We start from the raw sequence: 16037 nt of genomic DNA on the forward strand, positions 1-16037 counted from the left end.
CTCTCTCTCTCTCTCTCTCTCTCTCTCTCTCTCTCTCTCTCTCTCTCTCTCTCTCTCTCTCTCTCTCTCTTACACACTTCGCAAATACTCGTTATTCGAGATAGTCGCCGTTAATTGCGATTCATCGATGTGACACAAGACGTACGAAAGTAACTCCCTTTCTTATCGTCTTGCTGACTCAAGTCTCCCGAGAAGCGCGGTATACTTTCAGATAAAGTATACAAGGCTTCCACTACGGTGCGATCTAAAGTGCGTCGAGATCTAAGAAACATATTCGGCTGACGCGTATGAATTCCTCCATTGAAGAGATATCGATACTGTGAACAGTAGTTACTCTCCATCTCTATCTAATGCACTTTATCTCTCTTTTTATCTCTCTCTCTTTTTTTTCTATTCAAGCATCAGATCAAGTCCAAGCAAGATCGAGCACATAATCACCGTAAACATCTTTGCTTCACAGGCACAGTCGCAAGAGAAAACTCTGCCTAAACAATATTCGCGCTATTCGTAGCACATGGTACTTACGTAAGAGAACAAAAAAAATAAACTGTTCGCGACACCTTACCGCATTATAGACAATATAAAACAAAAATTCACAAAACATCTGGAAAGTGAGGTAACAGTGGCCCGATACTGTGTGTTTGTGATTCTACGCTTCGAAGGAGAGGACGACGTAGCTCGTGCGTCACTAGTATCCTTTCTCGCGCGCATGATATCCAATTTCTTGTGAGCCATAAAACACAACATCGTCCCACCGTTACTATGCGCACTTACAGTTATTCTATATATGTACACCGTTTGTATTCGCTATTTCTATACAGTCCGCATAATGTCAGATGGACTTACCGACGATATCGCCTCCCTCATGAGGAGCTTAAGATCTGCACAAGCATGGATCGGAATCATTACGCTAAGACGCAGTGCGCTTACACGGTAAGCATTCGCAAATCGTAAGCTTTCAATAATTGGCCATAAGGCATTCCTCTTTGTCTCACATCGCATAATTCGGAGAATGGTTACCATCATTGGTACTTATTACCTTCTTTCGTCTTCATTTCTCCCTCTTTCTTTCTTAAAAAGTCTCTACAAAATAGATTTACAAATTATAACATTTTCATATTCCTATCAAAAAATTGATATCTGTTTCTTTTTGAAAAAATAATTTTCGACTCTTACAGCACAAGTCGCTTACTTTAAGTATATTTATATTAGCTACCATTTCACTTCTGATCCAAGTGCCTTCAAATATCAAAGACACGTCTAAAAGGGATGGGGGGATTGATAAATAGGTTTTTACGTTTAAAAGTTCTTACTAATCGTGTCGACACGTCGTTCTGGTCTTAAATGACGCGCGCATATTTTTCTCTTGTTAAAAGACTCGCGTCGTGAGCAGAGGATTATAAAAATGCATCGCGTGTTTTCAAATTTCTATCAAAAAAAGACATATGAATAGATTTTCCGATTATATGTGTGACATGTTAATTAAATATCGTTAATAACATGCACATTGTTATCGATGCCAGAGTGAAACAAAAAAGGTAAAACGGAGAGTGGAGCAGAATATTCTCAGGAATGACATAACGCATGCAATAGCTGTAACTACACATATACACGCATGCATCTAAATTATTAATATGCAAAGTTATATTTATCATTCACAGCGCATCATCAACAGCTGCCTGCTTCGCAACTACTTCGATACCCTCCCAAGTTTGTTTAAAATTTACACTCGTGCATGACTCTTCTACATGCAACGCAATCTTATGACTTCATTGGAATACTAGTGGAGATTTTATACAATAATACAAGCGTGCACAGAGAAAAAGAGGTTTCTTTGATTCAGAATTCCTATCTATTGGACTCCAATTTGTTCGACTTCAACAATATCATATTACATCAAACAACAATTTTATATCAAGTATCATTTTGTTTCATTAGATTAAACTATATTGTTTAATGGGAAAAGCATTGTCATTTACGAACAATTTTCAATCAAGTATATTGTAATTTAAATTTTGTTCTGTTCGACTCAATTATGTTATTTGATTGCAAAAAACAAACTACTGTTTTAAACATTTTATTCTTCAATATAATCGATTATTTAAACTAAACACAATATAATATTTACTTAAAAATCGACTATTATGCATTGTTTTACTAATAAATATAATATAAAAAAGGTAAATTTTACAAGGATGCGTTATAATACAAATATCGTCAGAGCTAGTAGACATTTGCAATTCCTATACGATCGTTGAAGTCAAGCGATCCAAACTGTGATTGGTATAAGGATGATCGAATCACGGAATGATGGGAGCATTAGTTGGGAAATTACGGGGAAAGAAGGGCGCATACGATAAAATAAAAAAGCAAACCGTTAGTAACGCAAAAATTAAAAGTTTCTTCAGATTATTTCAATAGAATTATCGAACTTTTCTTAGTAAAATGAAAAAATTAAATAAAATTATTTTCTTATTTGGACTAACAAAATAATAAAATTACTTAAATAATAAAATTTAATTTTAATTTAATTAAACAATAAAATTACTTGAAAAGCCGAACAATCACTTATTGGTTAAAATATTAGTTTCTTTGGAGTGTTCTAATAATCAAATTTTGTTTAGATAAAACTTATTAAAATTTGGATAAAACTTATTAAAAATCTAAAGAAATCTTTTTCTCTTCTTGTATAGCCAATTTTAAGACACAAAGTGAACATTTTATGCCGATTTTAACCCAACGCGTTAAAAGTTTTGTACTAAATTCGACACTTTTTCTTTTTTTTCCTTTTTTCTTCTATTCACGGCTGGTATGCCGTTTATCATGCACATGTCTAAAGGAGAATTTCAGTACGAGCCACTCTGTTCTGTGAAAATGTAATCGGCACGTAACTATCTAATGTAGAGCTTCGTGTGATTTGTTCTCGCGATGTATGAGAAGAAAGAAAATGCCTCGAAATAAATATTCGTTGTTTCATTGAGAGAATAAAAAATCACGTTAATGATTACTGTACATACATATTAAAAGCAGTATTACGGGAGGATACTTGGAATAAATAGGAAGATTAACAATACGGATTCCAAGTATACAATTTCCCGGTGAAATTCGATGCAAACGGACTCATGCTTGTCAAAAGCGTACAGAGTCCGTTACGTTAGTCGGACCTGCAGGCCGATTCCCTAACTTTGCACGACGTCGTTAGCATGGTGCATTGTTGCACAACTCTTCTACCATGTATTACACCTGCGCGACGATAACAGTACGATAACGACAATATCGTTTAAAAGTTACAGAGCCGGCCTACTGTCTCCTACGTGAGAGGAGAACTGAACATCATCCCCCGAACGACACTGTATAATAAGTAAAATATATAATATACGATGTCTCTCTCTCTCTCTTTCTTTTCATATATATATGTATATATATATATATATATATAAATAAATATATATATATAAATAAATATATATATATATATATATAAATATATATATTATATATATAAATATATTATATATATAAATAAATATATATATATAAATAAATATCTATACTTCAACAATAACATAGGTTGCTGATTCGCGTAATTCAGGACGACAGGAAAATAACCGGCGCCAAGCTCAATGTTGCGATCTGCTTACGTCTCCTTCTCATACGACTATCGAAATACTTTCGAAGCGCGGATAAGTAATTAAGTGCTTGCAACTGCAATGTTCGAGATTCACGGCTATTTGTTTGCAAATTTCATCGAATCGTAATATTTACGTATATTTAATATACATAATTTTTCCTTACGGTCTTATTTTTGCGTTATTATGTGTATATTAGATGAAATAAAATATTTCCAACAACTATAGTTTCTCTGGTTGAAACAGGTGGTTCTTGTGTGAGGGGAAAACGCTCAATAGTTGCCAGTTTTCGACATCCTTGCTTGGATCCCGTCAAATATCAAGGTGTACGGGGATTGATTTATATATACATGTTATATATATATATATATATATATATATATATATATATATATATATATATATTATTAAGTAATTATATATTATTGTTTACTTATTCGTTTTCTTTTAAATAAACATACATCTTAAATACATCCAACAATATCCGCGCAAGATTGTCGACTGCTGCTGAACGTTTTTTCCCTATAATCTCTTGTAATTCGTGATATTGCTTGCAATCGAAACTTGAGGTTTGTCAAAGAAATTTCGCGTGACCCGACACAAAGCAATTAAAAAAAAACACACAAACAAGAACATACACAGAGGCAGTGATTGACGGAAGGGATCAGTCGTTTCTTACGTGATTGCTGGCATGCGTCTTCTTCTTCCCTCGTCACGTGTGATTATTCGCCGGACTCAGGCGCTCGAGATTTAATCTAGTAATACTTCGATAGCGCTCGCTACAAATTCGCGGATGGTCTTCGCACGTTGTACCGAGCTTGGCCGCTAATATAAACCGGTGCGCAGAGGAGAGATGTAACAGACATTCGTGTCATCTGTTTGCACCCGAAACAAAACCGCTAATAAAATTCGGCATCATCTCCGCTCTAGTTGCGTGTACCTGACCGATCAGGGCCGCTCAAACTGGCGGCCGTCCTCCGATGTAGCGCAGTTGCGGCGTAAACGACATATTGAGCGTATTGGCAGTCTCGCAGCAATGCGGCCCCAAGAGGCAAGCGGCGCAGAACAGGGCGACCAGCGCGAGCTGGAAGGGCAACGCCACCTTGAAGATGCGCCAGACCCAGCTGTGAGGCATCAACTCGCTGTCGAAGTCGCTCTCCAAGTCGCAGTCCTTAGAGGTGTTGTTCTTCGTCGCCGGTGGTGATTCCGACGCGCTGCTCTTCGACATGCTTGCGCCGCGGTCGGACGCTTTCTTGCGTTTACTGGAAAATACGAAGCAAAACAAAAACACGTTTGGATGGTCGAAGCGAGCCCCGTACGCACGCGACTCAAAGTCGCGACACTCTCTCTCTCTCTCCCTCTCTTTCTTTCTTTCCGCTCGTCCTACAAAGAAATTCATTTGCACAGAGTCAATATTGGTTTGCGCGAGTTGCGTTGCAACGGGTGCCTTTGTGTCTCCCAAACCTCCTTAAATCGGCATACTTCAATCGTACTGTAGCTCGCGATAAAATTTCCTTTTTGCGCTCTTCCACGTTTCCCTAGTAAATCCTTTACGCTTCTTATAAATTTTCCACGCTTCTCATGAATCCTGAATCGTAATTCGCGACGTTCCGTTCCGTTTTTGCCTGATAATCCGTTAGCTCGCTAGGCCGGATCTGCACTCGATCGTTTTAGGAGGAGAAACTTGGAACGAGTTCGCAACTGCGAAAATTAATTCACGCCGTCCCACGGGTCACGATAATACGAGTAAACCAGTAATGGTAAAGTTCGCCGGGAAATCAATTTGGAGATGCATCCACGTAATTCGGAGGCAGCGAAATTGGGCTTGCAATTATAGCGTTGCCTTGCTCGCCGCTCCATTAGCGTTACGTAAATGTGTGCGAGTAAGTAGTCAGTTCGTTTTCCGCGCGCTGCGAGTACTCGCTCGGTTTCCGCTTTAATTTGCAAGCGGCGAGGAAAGGCTTAAAAATGTCCCTTGTTGTCGTTAAAACGCGGCCTGCGCACGCTTTACGATGTGCGGCTAGATGAAAAAAAAAGGAGAAACACAGCGAGACGGAAAGCCGTCGATCGAAGAAAATGGCACTGGCTTTTTATACGTCTTTTTTACGACTCGGCGTGGCAGATGCTTCACGCCCGCGAAAACTAAACCTATTATCGCCGCCACCGAGCGGTGATTGAACGTGGCCATAAAAGCGTCCTTAAAACAAAGTTAAATAAGGTACACCGATGATAATTGGAATCCCGAGTAATTCACCATCGGCGAGCAACGTCGTAAGGTTGTATCTGTTAAACGGAAGAAGAGATGAAAGAAACTCGACGCTCTGGGTTGCGGCTACGGATGAAGAGTGACAAGTGCGTCAATTCACTCATTTTCAAATCCTTCGTGGGGAAGGATTTATCAATGAGGAAGACATCGTTTACCCAATCGCCATGATAACGGGTATGATCCGCGTAGAAATATCTCTCAAGGATTTCTCCGGATGCAACATAGTTCTGATTAAAATGTCCAAATTTGTCCCAAAACTAGTTATCCCACTACAATACCAATTGAGAATCCCCATTCTTATGCCTAATATGGATTCTTTGTCTAGAATCGAAACAGAGATACTACGGGAACTTGCGTTTTTCCCGTCGATAATGTCGGTATACTTTTATGGTATCAAATGGGGAATCCCATTTTTACATCAAATATTGCATTCAAATAAAATATTCTTAAAACACTTGAGTATTTTACTGAATAATAAAATTACTTCGGTAGTCAACATGTTTCCTTCAATTCTAACGTAAAATATCAGAACAAATAAAGACAACAAAAAAACATAAAAATATTTTCTCAAAGGAAAAACTTGGTTTTCCTCACTCGGAATTGCATGTTTGAAATATTATATCGCTATTCAGAGAACCCATAATTATCTTGGAAGATCGGGTTGGGTCCCAAAAAATTAGATCCAAAAAAATTGCATTTAATCGTATTTGGATATATCTTTTTTAAACTCTCTGAACAACTGCGCGTCACACACCGTCAGAGAGGCAGTGGAGTGGGTGCAGTCACCGCGCCAGTTCTCGGCCGAGTTCTTATATTCAAATGAGTAGCCGCCTTTCGCTCAAGCGTTATGGACCAACGACCTCGTGTCTCCACATCTAAATAGTCGCCTTCATTCTTTACTTCCCATTTCGACGTTATGCAAATGAAATGTGTGTGAAGAGGACGATTCTTAGTGCTGAAGCGAGTCCCGTTCTCAAAGGTATCCGGAGAAATTTGGCGAGCGTTCGTTTATCTGGTTCAATGGCACTCGATTTCATCATCTCTTCGGAACGTCATCGTGATTATTGGCAGTGTCGATTCATCCGACTCGAAAACTCCCAATCATTTCTATCATTTTGCGTCTCGTGCACGCGATTCGCGCACGTTCGAGCGAAACCAGGCGAGAGAACCGCGGTATCACTGCAAATCCAAGTGTGCTGTTTCGGCTGAATCTCTTCTTAAACGTATTAAATTGCAACTTACGCGTATCTTAAGCGCGTTAATTGACGTAGCTCAAAATGAAGCTCAGAAAACAGCTTTAACCAAATTGGACGCTTACGCGTTTGAAAGTAGCACGCTTGGATTTGCGGTGATGTAACGTCGAGAGACTCGCAGGATCGCTCGACGAGACGAATGGGGAACAATAGTTCAGTACTCACTCAGCGAAGTGATGAACCTGGCTGGCCGTTCGCTTGGCGGCACGCGCGTCGACACTCGCCGCCGCACTCGTGCGGACGATGAGCTCCCTGCACTGCTTCTGCAGATCACGCAGCTCGCCCTCGGTACCCTCGATTCTCTTCCAGAGCTCGGTCAGAGCTCTGCTGCCCGGTGCCAACTGAGTCTCCAAGCTGCGCGTCAATCGGCGAAGAGCGGCTAACCTGCGCTCCCGCTCGCTCAATTCCTGCTCACTTCCGCTGTCGGAGATCCCACTGTCGGAGAGGGATCCACCCTCCTGCGTAAGATTGTTTGCGGACGCGCCGGCAAATTTCGAGAGAGAGCCGCAGTGCACCTCCTCGGTCGTCGTGTCGTTCAACACTGCGTCATTCTGAAAAAAAACATAATTGCGCGCCGGTTCAGTAATCGTTGATCGCGATGCGATCTGGTGCAACCCGGTAGCGTTTGGTACTCGTATTTATTTGTATAGCTAACGAATTATTCATTCATTTAATACATTATTGTTTTACAGTACTTTAGCCACAAGGATGGGCGCACCCGAACAGTTAAATCTGCAGAAGCAGATTTTGCAGAAAGTCTCTGATGCAAAAGTTCATAGCAGAACACTGTGAAATGAAGTGTGTTAAAATAACGCGTTAACACGTTTTTACCTTTATCACACTATATCGGCATTTTGAATTAACACACGTATACGTATTCCAACTGCTTAACGTAACTTCAAATTCGTCTCTATAATACTAAAAGACGATATTCAAAATTAGATTGAGGAGGTTCTAAAGCGAAATGAATTTGTTAAGAATTTATTGAAACTTGCATTAGATATAAACTGAAATATTATCTAACTGTTCGTGTAATTAAGATTGATCATTTAGGAGTTGAGGTATTTGAAAAGTAAAGTTGACACTTTTATATGTGTGTCTTGAGGTTGGTTTGCTATTTTTAATTTCTTGTAAACTAAAATTAGAGTTTTAATAAAAAAATACTATGATATTAAAAGCTAGACGATATGTGCGACGTGATATACAAATTTTAAAATTATTGACCGTATTGTTTGGAAAATATAGCAATGCAAAGTTTATAATTTATAGCAATATACTCGAATTACATATATATATTTAAACACTTATATATTTCTTTTTATTATCTTTGCATCTCTATTAGGTTAGAAATGAAGCATTAATAAAAAAAATAAAGAAAATATTTTTCGCATTTGTAATATCGACTATATGTGTGCATCTCACGTTTGTTCATTAGAAGATATATGTATTAACGTATTAAAAGTGGAGGACGTGTTAATGTGTTATTTTAATACGCTCCAGTATCATTTAATTTTGCGGTAAAGCATAAAAAATCCACAAAGTATTGACAGCGGTGGATTGACAGCGGAAACCGAGCAGGATCTGTCGTTCGGTAACCATTTAAATATATTGAAATGGGAAGTACTGCAGATTCTGCTCGGTTTCTGCCGCCAATATCAAGTTTTGCCAGCAGACTCTGTCGACAAAATATGAATTTAATGCGGACACAGATGACTATATAGATCTGCCACGGTATTCTGATCGAATCTGCCGACATACTGCTAACGTTTGGTTCATTGGTCAGTTTCTCATCGCGATGTGTGATTATTGATCACAGAAGCCGATTAAAGAGAGAGACAGAGAGAGAGAGAGAGAGGGGAGGGAAGAGAGAGACAAAAAGGGAAAAATCAGTGGAAAATTACAGCGAAACGGCAGCGCGCGCGACGGATCGCGAGATCCTGATAAGTGCGGGTATACTCGGGAGGACACGATATGGAATATTGTATAATCCACTCTTGCGCATCACCGGAGGGCATCAGAAAGCGTATAAGACGATTATATAGAGAGAGGGCGAAGACGAGGGTGTGCAAGGTGAAAGAGAAGCGAGAATAAGGCGGGGATGTTCGATGCCGAATTGATCGTTCCGCGATACGTCGACGAGCGTTTCGGGAGATTTGCATACGATTTTCGCGATAACTGTCGCGGATGTGTACAAGAGGTCCTTCCTTTGCTCGATCGATACAACTCCGCCGGCGATGCGTAAATACAAATATATCGCGCAGCGCGAATCAATATATTTTCACCGAAGAAATGTGCGCGTCTTCTCGGATTGCAGATACACGTTTGCGCTATGGGAGCGCGATAAACATGGCGCGAATACCGGCGAGAATGCCAGTGGTAGTGGTCGAGCAGTAGACAGACAGTCGAGGGAAGGGCGGCTGCGTGGAAGAAAGGGTAGGTTTAGGCTGTTTGCAACGGTGGAGACGGAGGGAACGAGCCTCCGGTAATGAAAAGCGCGATCCGCATACCAAGTAGCAACCTTCAACCTAACCTATATATAAGTCGGTATACTCTGGTATAACGGATAGTAGGTACGAAGTGAGTCGAGACGGAATCCACGCTGCCCGAAAGGCCAATCGCGCGAAAGAAAACTGCGAGGAGCTCCTTATATCCGGTTACATTGGCGAAATACAAGACACACACACATACACACACACACACACACACACACACACACACACACACACACAGTGTTACAGAGTACACATATAACGCGATATATACATGTACTATATACCTAATTTAACGGGCCATGTATGTATGTATGGTGCAGCATAGCGATACATAACGTAAAATATCTCATATCGCGAAAAGGCGAGATGAAAAAATCGACTCGCTCACTCGCTGACGCGAAATCTTCGAGGAGAGAAGTGAAAAACTATTGACGGAAGCAGGATGATATCGCTCGGCGAGATGATTTGTACACGTGCGGATTCGCCTATAACGGAAGCGAGAGTAAAGAAGACGACTCGTTCGAGATCCACGGAGTACATCTTGAAAGGCGAGAAGGCGATATCTTTTATTGTATATTATTAACGCGGAGCGCGCACCGCGCGGATCGAATGCCCGATTAATGAACTTGTCCGTCGACCCGCGAGCGCACGTAGCAAAACGGAATTTTCGAGGCGACACGAACTACAACCAGACAGCCACCCACCGTTGATATTAAATTTGTATTTTTACGCTGATTCCACGGGCCATTCCCGTACGTGACGCGAAAGGGAATCGTTCGGGCGATTAACGATCGGAGTTCCCTAGGGAGCCGCTGGCTCTGAGATGGCCAACACCCTCGGCAGCAACTCGGACTCGCTGCTGTATCCCGGCCAAAACTTATCTATCCTTCTCTCTCTCTTCCCCCCCCCCCCTCTCTCTGTGTCTCTCTCTTTCTCTCTCTCTCTCTTGATTTGCCCCTGCACAGCAGCCAGTATACACCGGCTAATATTTTATTTACTACCTATCAAAACTTATGGATTTCTCGCGGCTGGAAGAACTAAACGAGCGTGTCCGTCGACATGGATTCACCGTGCGCCTCTGTCGATTGTGATTCGATACGAAAAATTGTGCGCTCTGTCCTGTATATGCACACAGAAAAATGCATGTTGCATTCAAATAAGTATTACTTGTTTCGAGTATCTCATGAGTTTATTTATCCGCAAATCAATCACAAATTTGTCACCAGTAGTAAATTTACTCAAAACACATTCCGAATCCCAGTAAGTTTAGGACTTTATTCAAGAATATTATATTAAAACACAAAAATTCCGTTTACTTACGAAGCGAAATCGAACCAACTTTTTCTCGAATAGAGAAAAATTTGGTTAATAATATTCCTTTATAGATATAAAGGAATTATAGATATAAAAATTATAGATATAAAAGTTTATAATATTCCTGTAAAGAAAATAAATTCTTCTTCTAAGAACATCGTGATGAGCTTTTCGAAAATTTGTGATGTGCATATTTTAAGACTGTTAAATATTCTTTGTTGCGAAAGTAGCCATTATTTGAAAGAAGAAAAATAATCACTTTTCTCAGCAGTAGACTGATATTTCTCTGTGTGAAAGTGAGTATACATCGAAACAAAAAAAAATGTCTTTCCGATTTTGTAAATAAACACTTCGCAACCGTGCACGAGAAGACTGTCACCGAAGAAATAGAAGGGCCGGGAAAAATTCGCAATGCCACGTGAAAAGGAAGAATGTAATGTCAAGTGCTTTATCGTACACTTCCCTCTTCTTCGACTCTCCGAAATAAGAGTGAATAGTAAGGAAGAGACGGGGGAGAGAGCAGAGAGTCGAGAGGACTGTGTCGCGAGGGGAGGATGGAAAAAGCGAGAAAGAGGGATAGGGAGAGAAAAAAAGAACAGCGTAATGTCAAGTGCATGAAATTATTCCCTCGAGTGCTGTAGATCGGCAAGACTAAGAACTTTTCGGATTATACCGCCTTGACGGGACTTTGAATACGTTAAAATATAGACGCGGCGATACACACGGAAAAAGAAGAAACGAGAAGACGAAAGGAAAGGCTCCTATTATTGGAGAGAGAGCATTGTGTCGCGGGTCGTACGTCTTCTTGACAGGCGAAATGAGCGCGGGGACAATTGGAAATTGTTAGAGAGCACCTACTGCGACCGATACGCGCGACGCATCGAGCATAACGCGAGATACGAGCTCTCGAAAATATTTTCACCGCGTAATACGTCAACTATAAACTGTAATGCGTACGTAGCGGAAGTGTATACAGGATGTCTCATTTATCGTTAGAAAAAAAGTTGAAATATTAAATTTATATATTTTCACTATTTTCTATATGTTATTTTATATTATATATTATTTTATATTCTAAATATCATGAAATATAAAGTTTTAATAATCTTCACACACTCTCTCTCTCTCTCTCTCTCTCTCTCTCTCTCTCTCTCTCTCTCTCTGTTATCGATTGAATGACTATTTGGTTCACTATGTGGTTTACTATTCGAAGTGGCGAATATTATGGTATACTATAAAAGAAAAAATATTTAAGAAATAAAAAATATTTGTTCGATGAGTACTAATAACACATTTACTTATACCAGTATAGAATATCTTTCAAATAATAAAATAGAAATTTTCTTAAAATCTTAGTTTCCTATAAAGTCCATTGTTTATTCTACTTAAAATAAATAAAAGAATGCAGACTTAAGGAAATATATTAGTAATATCCACGAAATAAATATTCTTTTATTTTTAGACATTTTTTCTTTCGGTGCAGTAAAATAATTCTTTTTCATTTATATAGAGTGAATTCTCTGCTCTGAATGGTGGAGTGAATATTTTTACTCAAAATTGAAGACAATGAATCTGATGTACTTCACATCGTCACAGGAACACATTTGTTCTAATTGATTGAAACATTCGCTCATGGATTCAGAATCCACTCTACACTTAAGAAAACATACACTCTTGCGATTTCAAGTGACAATATTGTCACTATTATTGCGAATGAAGATACTGCCACTTTTCGCTCGTTTTGAATGAGACTGCACTGCAACAAAATTCAGGGAGTATTTCCGGCAACTAGTATTTCACGTGATTATGAACGTATCGCAGCGGTATTTGATGTGAATTCGATTGAACTGACTTTTTGCTGAAAACGCGCGAATCTCCGGCGAGTGACGCGAACATGAGAGATACGTCTTCCCGACAAGTTAAACGAGCGACTCAATCGAAAATCATGGTTGCAGACCCGCCATTCGTTGCACCTTCGATTACTCACCTTACGTCCATAAAGCAAAGAACCGACGTAAAACGGGCTTGCCAAGAGATTTACTTTATATGCAAATTAAAGACGGATATGGTGGAAATAGGGGGATGTGATGGCGTTTAACGGAGACGCGATATCGACAAGTATCATCTGTCAAACGTACCCTCTCCGACCTGGCCCCTTCTCTTCCTCCTCCTTCGAGCAACCTCTGCGCGCGTGTTCAGGCTACTCGAAGATTTATCTCCCGACGTGCGCCATATGTGACGCACGTATACAACTTTTACGTATCACGTATAACGTAATTCTCAATTATTTCCATCTTCCTAATTGTTTTACGACGCGACAGTAAACGTATATATATATATAGAGAGAGAAAGAGATACATCATTCAACAAAGGAAAAAATTAATTTAATATAAACGACAAAATAAATTGAGAGATACGTTGATTTTAAGGTATCACAGAATAACGGACAGAGTGTCGCACCTGAGGGAGACTTCACTATCGTTGCTTTTTAATAGCGCTTATGTCAATCGAAAGAGGAAAAGATCGATATGATATCTGTACCGCGCAATCCGAAGAACGCAATCTACAAACCGATTTAGCGTGACTTATTGGAAACGGGATATACAATTCGTATTATAATCTCGCTTTCCTTTAGGTAAGTTACATCCCCGAGACCTGCGACTCTCCCAATCTATGTGGGGAAATGGTTTTATGCACACAAGCGATACCTCTGGGAACCGTTACCCCATCCACTAGCGTTGAATAATTGCTAACAGCTATCTAACCGATTGAAAATCAAGGATACGACGGGGATATCTGACAAACAGTTCGGGAAAGACTTTGTTGTTTACATGCTAAAACGTTGACCTTCCGTTAAAGTAAACAAGTATTGTAATCCACAGACATATGATGTAAACAGACAAGCTTATCAATTCAATCTTAAAGCCATTCTACAATTGCGTAAGCGTGATCGTGAGCGTAAGAGTTAACCTATCAGAGTGTTTTATTCATGATTGCCTTATTTTGATTGATTGTCATAATCACTTACAACCATTTACGATCAAGTTTATGCAATTGTAGAATGGCTTTTATACGGAATAAATTCTATTTTAAAGAATCTCGAAAGTGTGAAAGAATACGTCTATGAATTATTACAATAATATGTGAATACTATTGTAATAAGTTTACTATTGGTTATTACTATTACTAAGGCTGCAATCGAGTGAAAAGTGAACTAACAGTTAAATCATGTCTTGTACTTGTCCTGGTGTGTTGTCAAATCATGTTTTGTTTTTCCTTCAAAATAAACAAAAACATATGACACATGATTTAACAGTTAGTTATTTCCTGTTGTTGATGCATCTAATTGCTATTACTACACACAGAAAAATTCGTACTGCTTTCAAATAAATATTATTTGACTCAAATATTATATTTCATGAGTATATACATCCGCAAATCTATTGTAAGCCCATCGTAGGTATCAAATTCATTCAAAATGCTTTCTGAATTTTAAGTTTAACATCTCAATTAAAAATATTAAAACAAAAATTCAGTTTACTTACAGTCAAACAAAGTTTTTATGCAATGAAATCTTATGATATGTTTGTAAAGAGAGAATGCATTCTTCTTTTGAGTATATGATAATGAGCTTTTCTAAAGTTTGTGATGAACATATTTCAAGACATTATCAAGAAAATATTCCTTGTAGGAAACCATTACTTAAAAGAAGATGAGTAAATCGAGTAATTGATTTTCTTAGTAAAGAGAGAGAGCAGAATATTTTTTTGTGTGATCAGACGAACAAAGGTCGAATCAAATCGAAGGGACAGTACCTGACAATTGATGTCTTGTCTCTCAGACAGAAGCCGGGCGACGTGACGAACGGAAGAGGCAACCTCCGAGGTGGCACCCGCTTGCAGGGCTACGTCAAGGACCGCCAATGTGTCTTTGTCCCTCTGCAGAGCAGACTGCAATTCCGCCAAGCGTGTGCCGAATTGCTGCACGGCTTGCAAAGCGCACAACTGCTGGTTACATCTGAAAAGAAAATCGTAGGTGCACTTGTAATACAGATGTTGCACATTGTTTAGAAAAGCTGTTATTATAACGATTATATGATGATGATATTTTTCAGCATAAAACTCTCGTTCATGATTTTACAAAAAAAAAAAAAAAACACTTCTTATTAATTTTACAATTTTACAACACAAAATTAATATAAGTTAAAAAGAATAACAATACATTTGTGCATAATACGTCCATATTAATTTCAACAATGGTGAAAGTTTTTATTAAATCTATTCTGCGTGAATTATTCATTATTTTTCAAAAGGGTGAGAGGAGGCAAGGTAAATTTAGGCGGAAAAATCATGCGAGTCAATACAATAAAAAACACAGAAAGACGGGAAAGCCGTTGTGCAAACATTAAGACGTCGAATTATTAGTAGGCCCTCCCTCCGGCACTATCGGCAAATAAAAACACTTTATTCGAGGTCAATCTGAACGCCCCCAGCGAATATACGAATGAATCGAAGAAGGCTTGTGTTCCTTTTTCCCATTGGCGTATCCGCCGAAAAGACGAGAAATCGGAGGTACGATGTGCAATTTTACAACATTGACGAAACTATCGCGACGTTTTTTTCAGCTGTATACTGTCGATTAATCAGACGAATAAGCGAGCTTGAGAACTATTCTTTGTGGAAATCATCTCCCGTCGAGAATAAAAATGTCTTTTCGTACTAAGCGGACGGATAGGATTGACCTCTGCAAACCCCAATGGGTCAGTGGTAAACCCCTTTGAATGGTCTAAACCCCCATCAAAGAGGGGGATCGAGTGCTCATATGGAAATTAAAAGGGGATTGTAATGATCGCGCTAACTATTCGTTGCTCACGCGAAGAAAACTACTGTCGGAGAAGCGTGACTTGTATTATCTCTATTTTTTTTAACAATAATTGCTTGAAGCACATTATAAAGACTTGCAGTCTGTGTGCAAAACTTGTCAGTAATAAATAAATCTTAACATTAAATATGTCACAGCGTGCAGAACTTGTGAATCTGAATACTGAAATGAATATTGAATGTGAATGTGAATATTGAAATTG

The 16037-nt window shown here is 39.1% G+C and overlaps 1 protein-coding gene across 1 annotated transcript in view; it reads right to left on the reverse strand.

The window, feature by feature from the left end:
- Positions 1-16037, reverse strand: part of LOC116852556 — a 210463-nt gene that overhangs the window by 146975 nt on the left and 47451 nt on the right. The window contains exons 19-20 of the mRNA XM_032833053.1: positions 14770-14971; positions 7314-7699 (exon numbers count right to left, since the gene is read on the reverse strand). Of these exons, the coding sequence (XP_032688944.1) occupies positions 7314-7699; positions 14770-14971 (588 nt within the window). The remainder of the gene's footprint in view (positions 1-7313; positions 7700-14769; positions 14972-16037) is intronic.

Source organism: Odontomachus brunneus, unplaced genomic scaffold (assembly GCF_010583005.1).
Source record: "Odontomachus brunneus isolate Ranch 3 - 2012 unplaced genomic scaffold, Obru_v1 Obru_scaffold_234, whole genome shotgun sequence".
NCBI lineage: Eukaryota > Metazoa > Arthropoda > Insecta > Hymenoptera > Formicidae > Odontomachus > Odontomachus brunneus.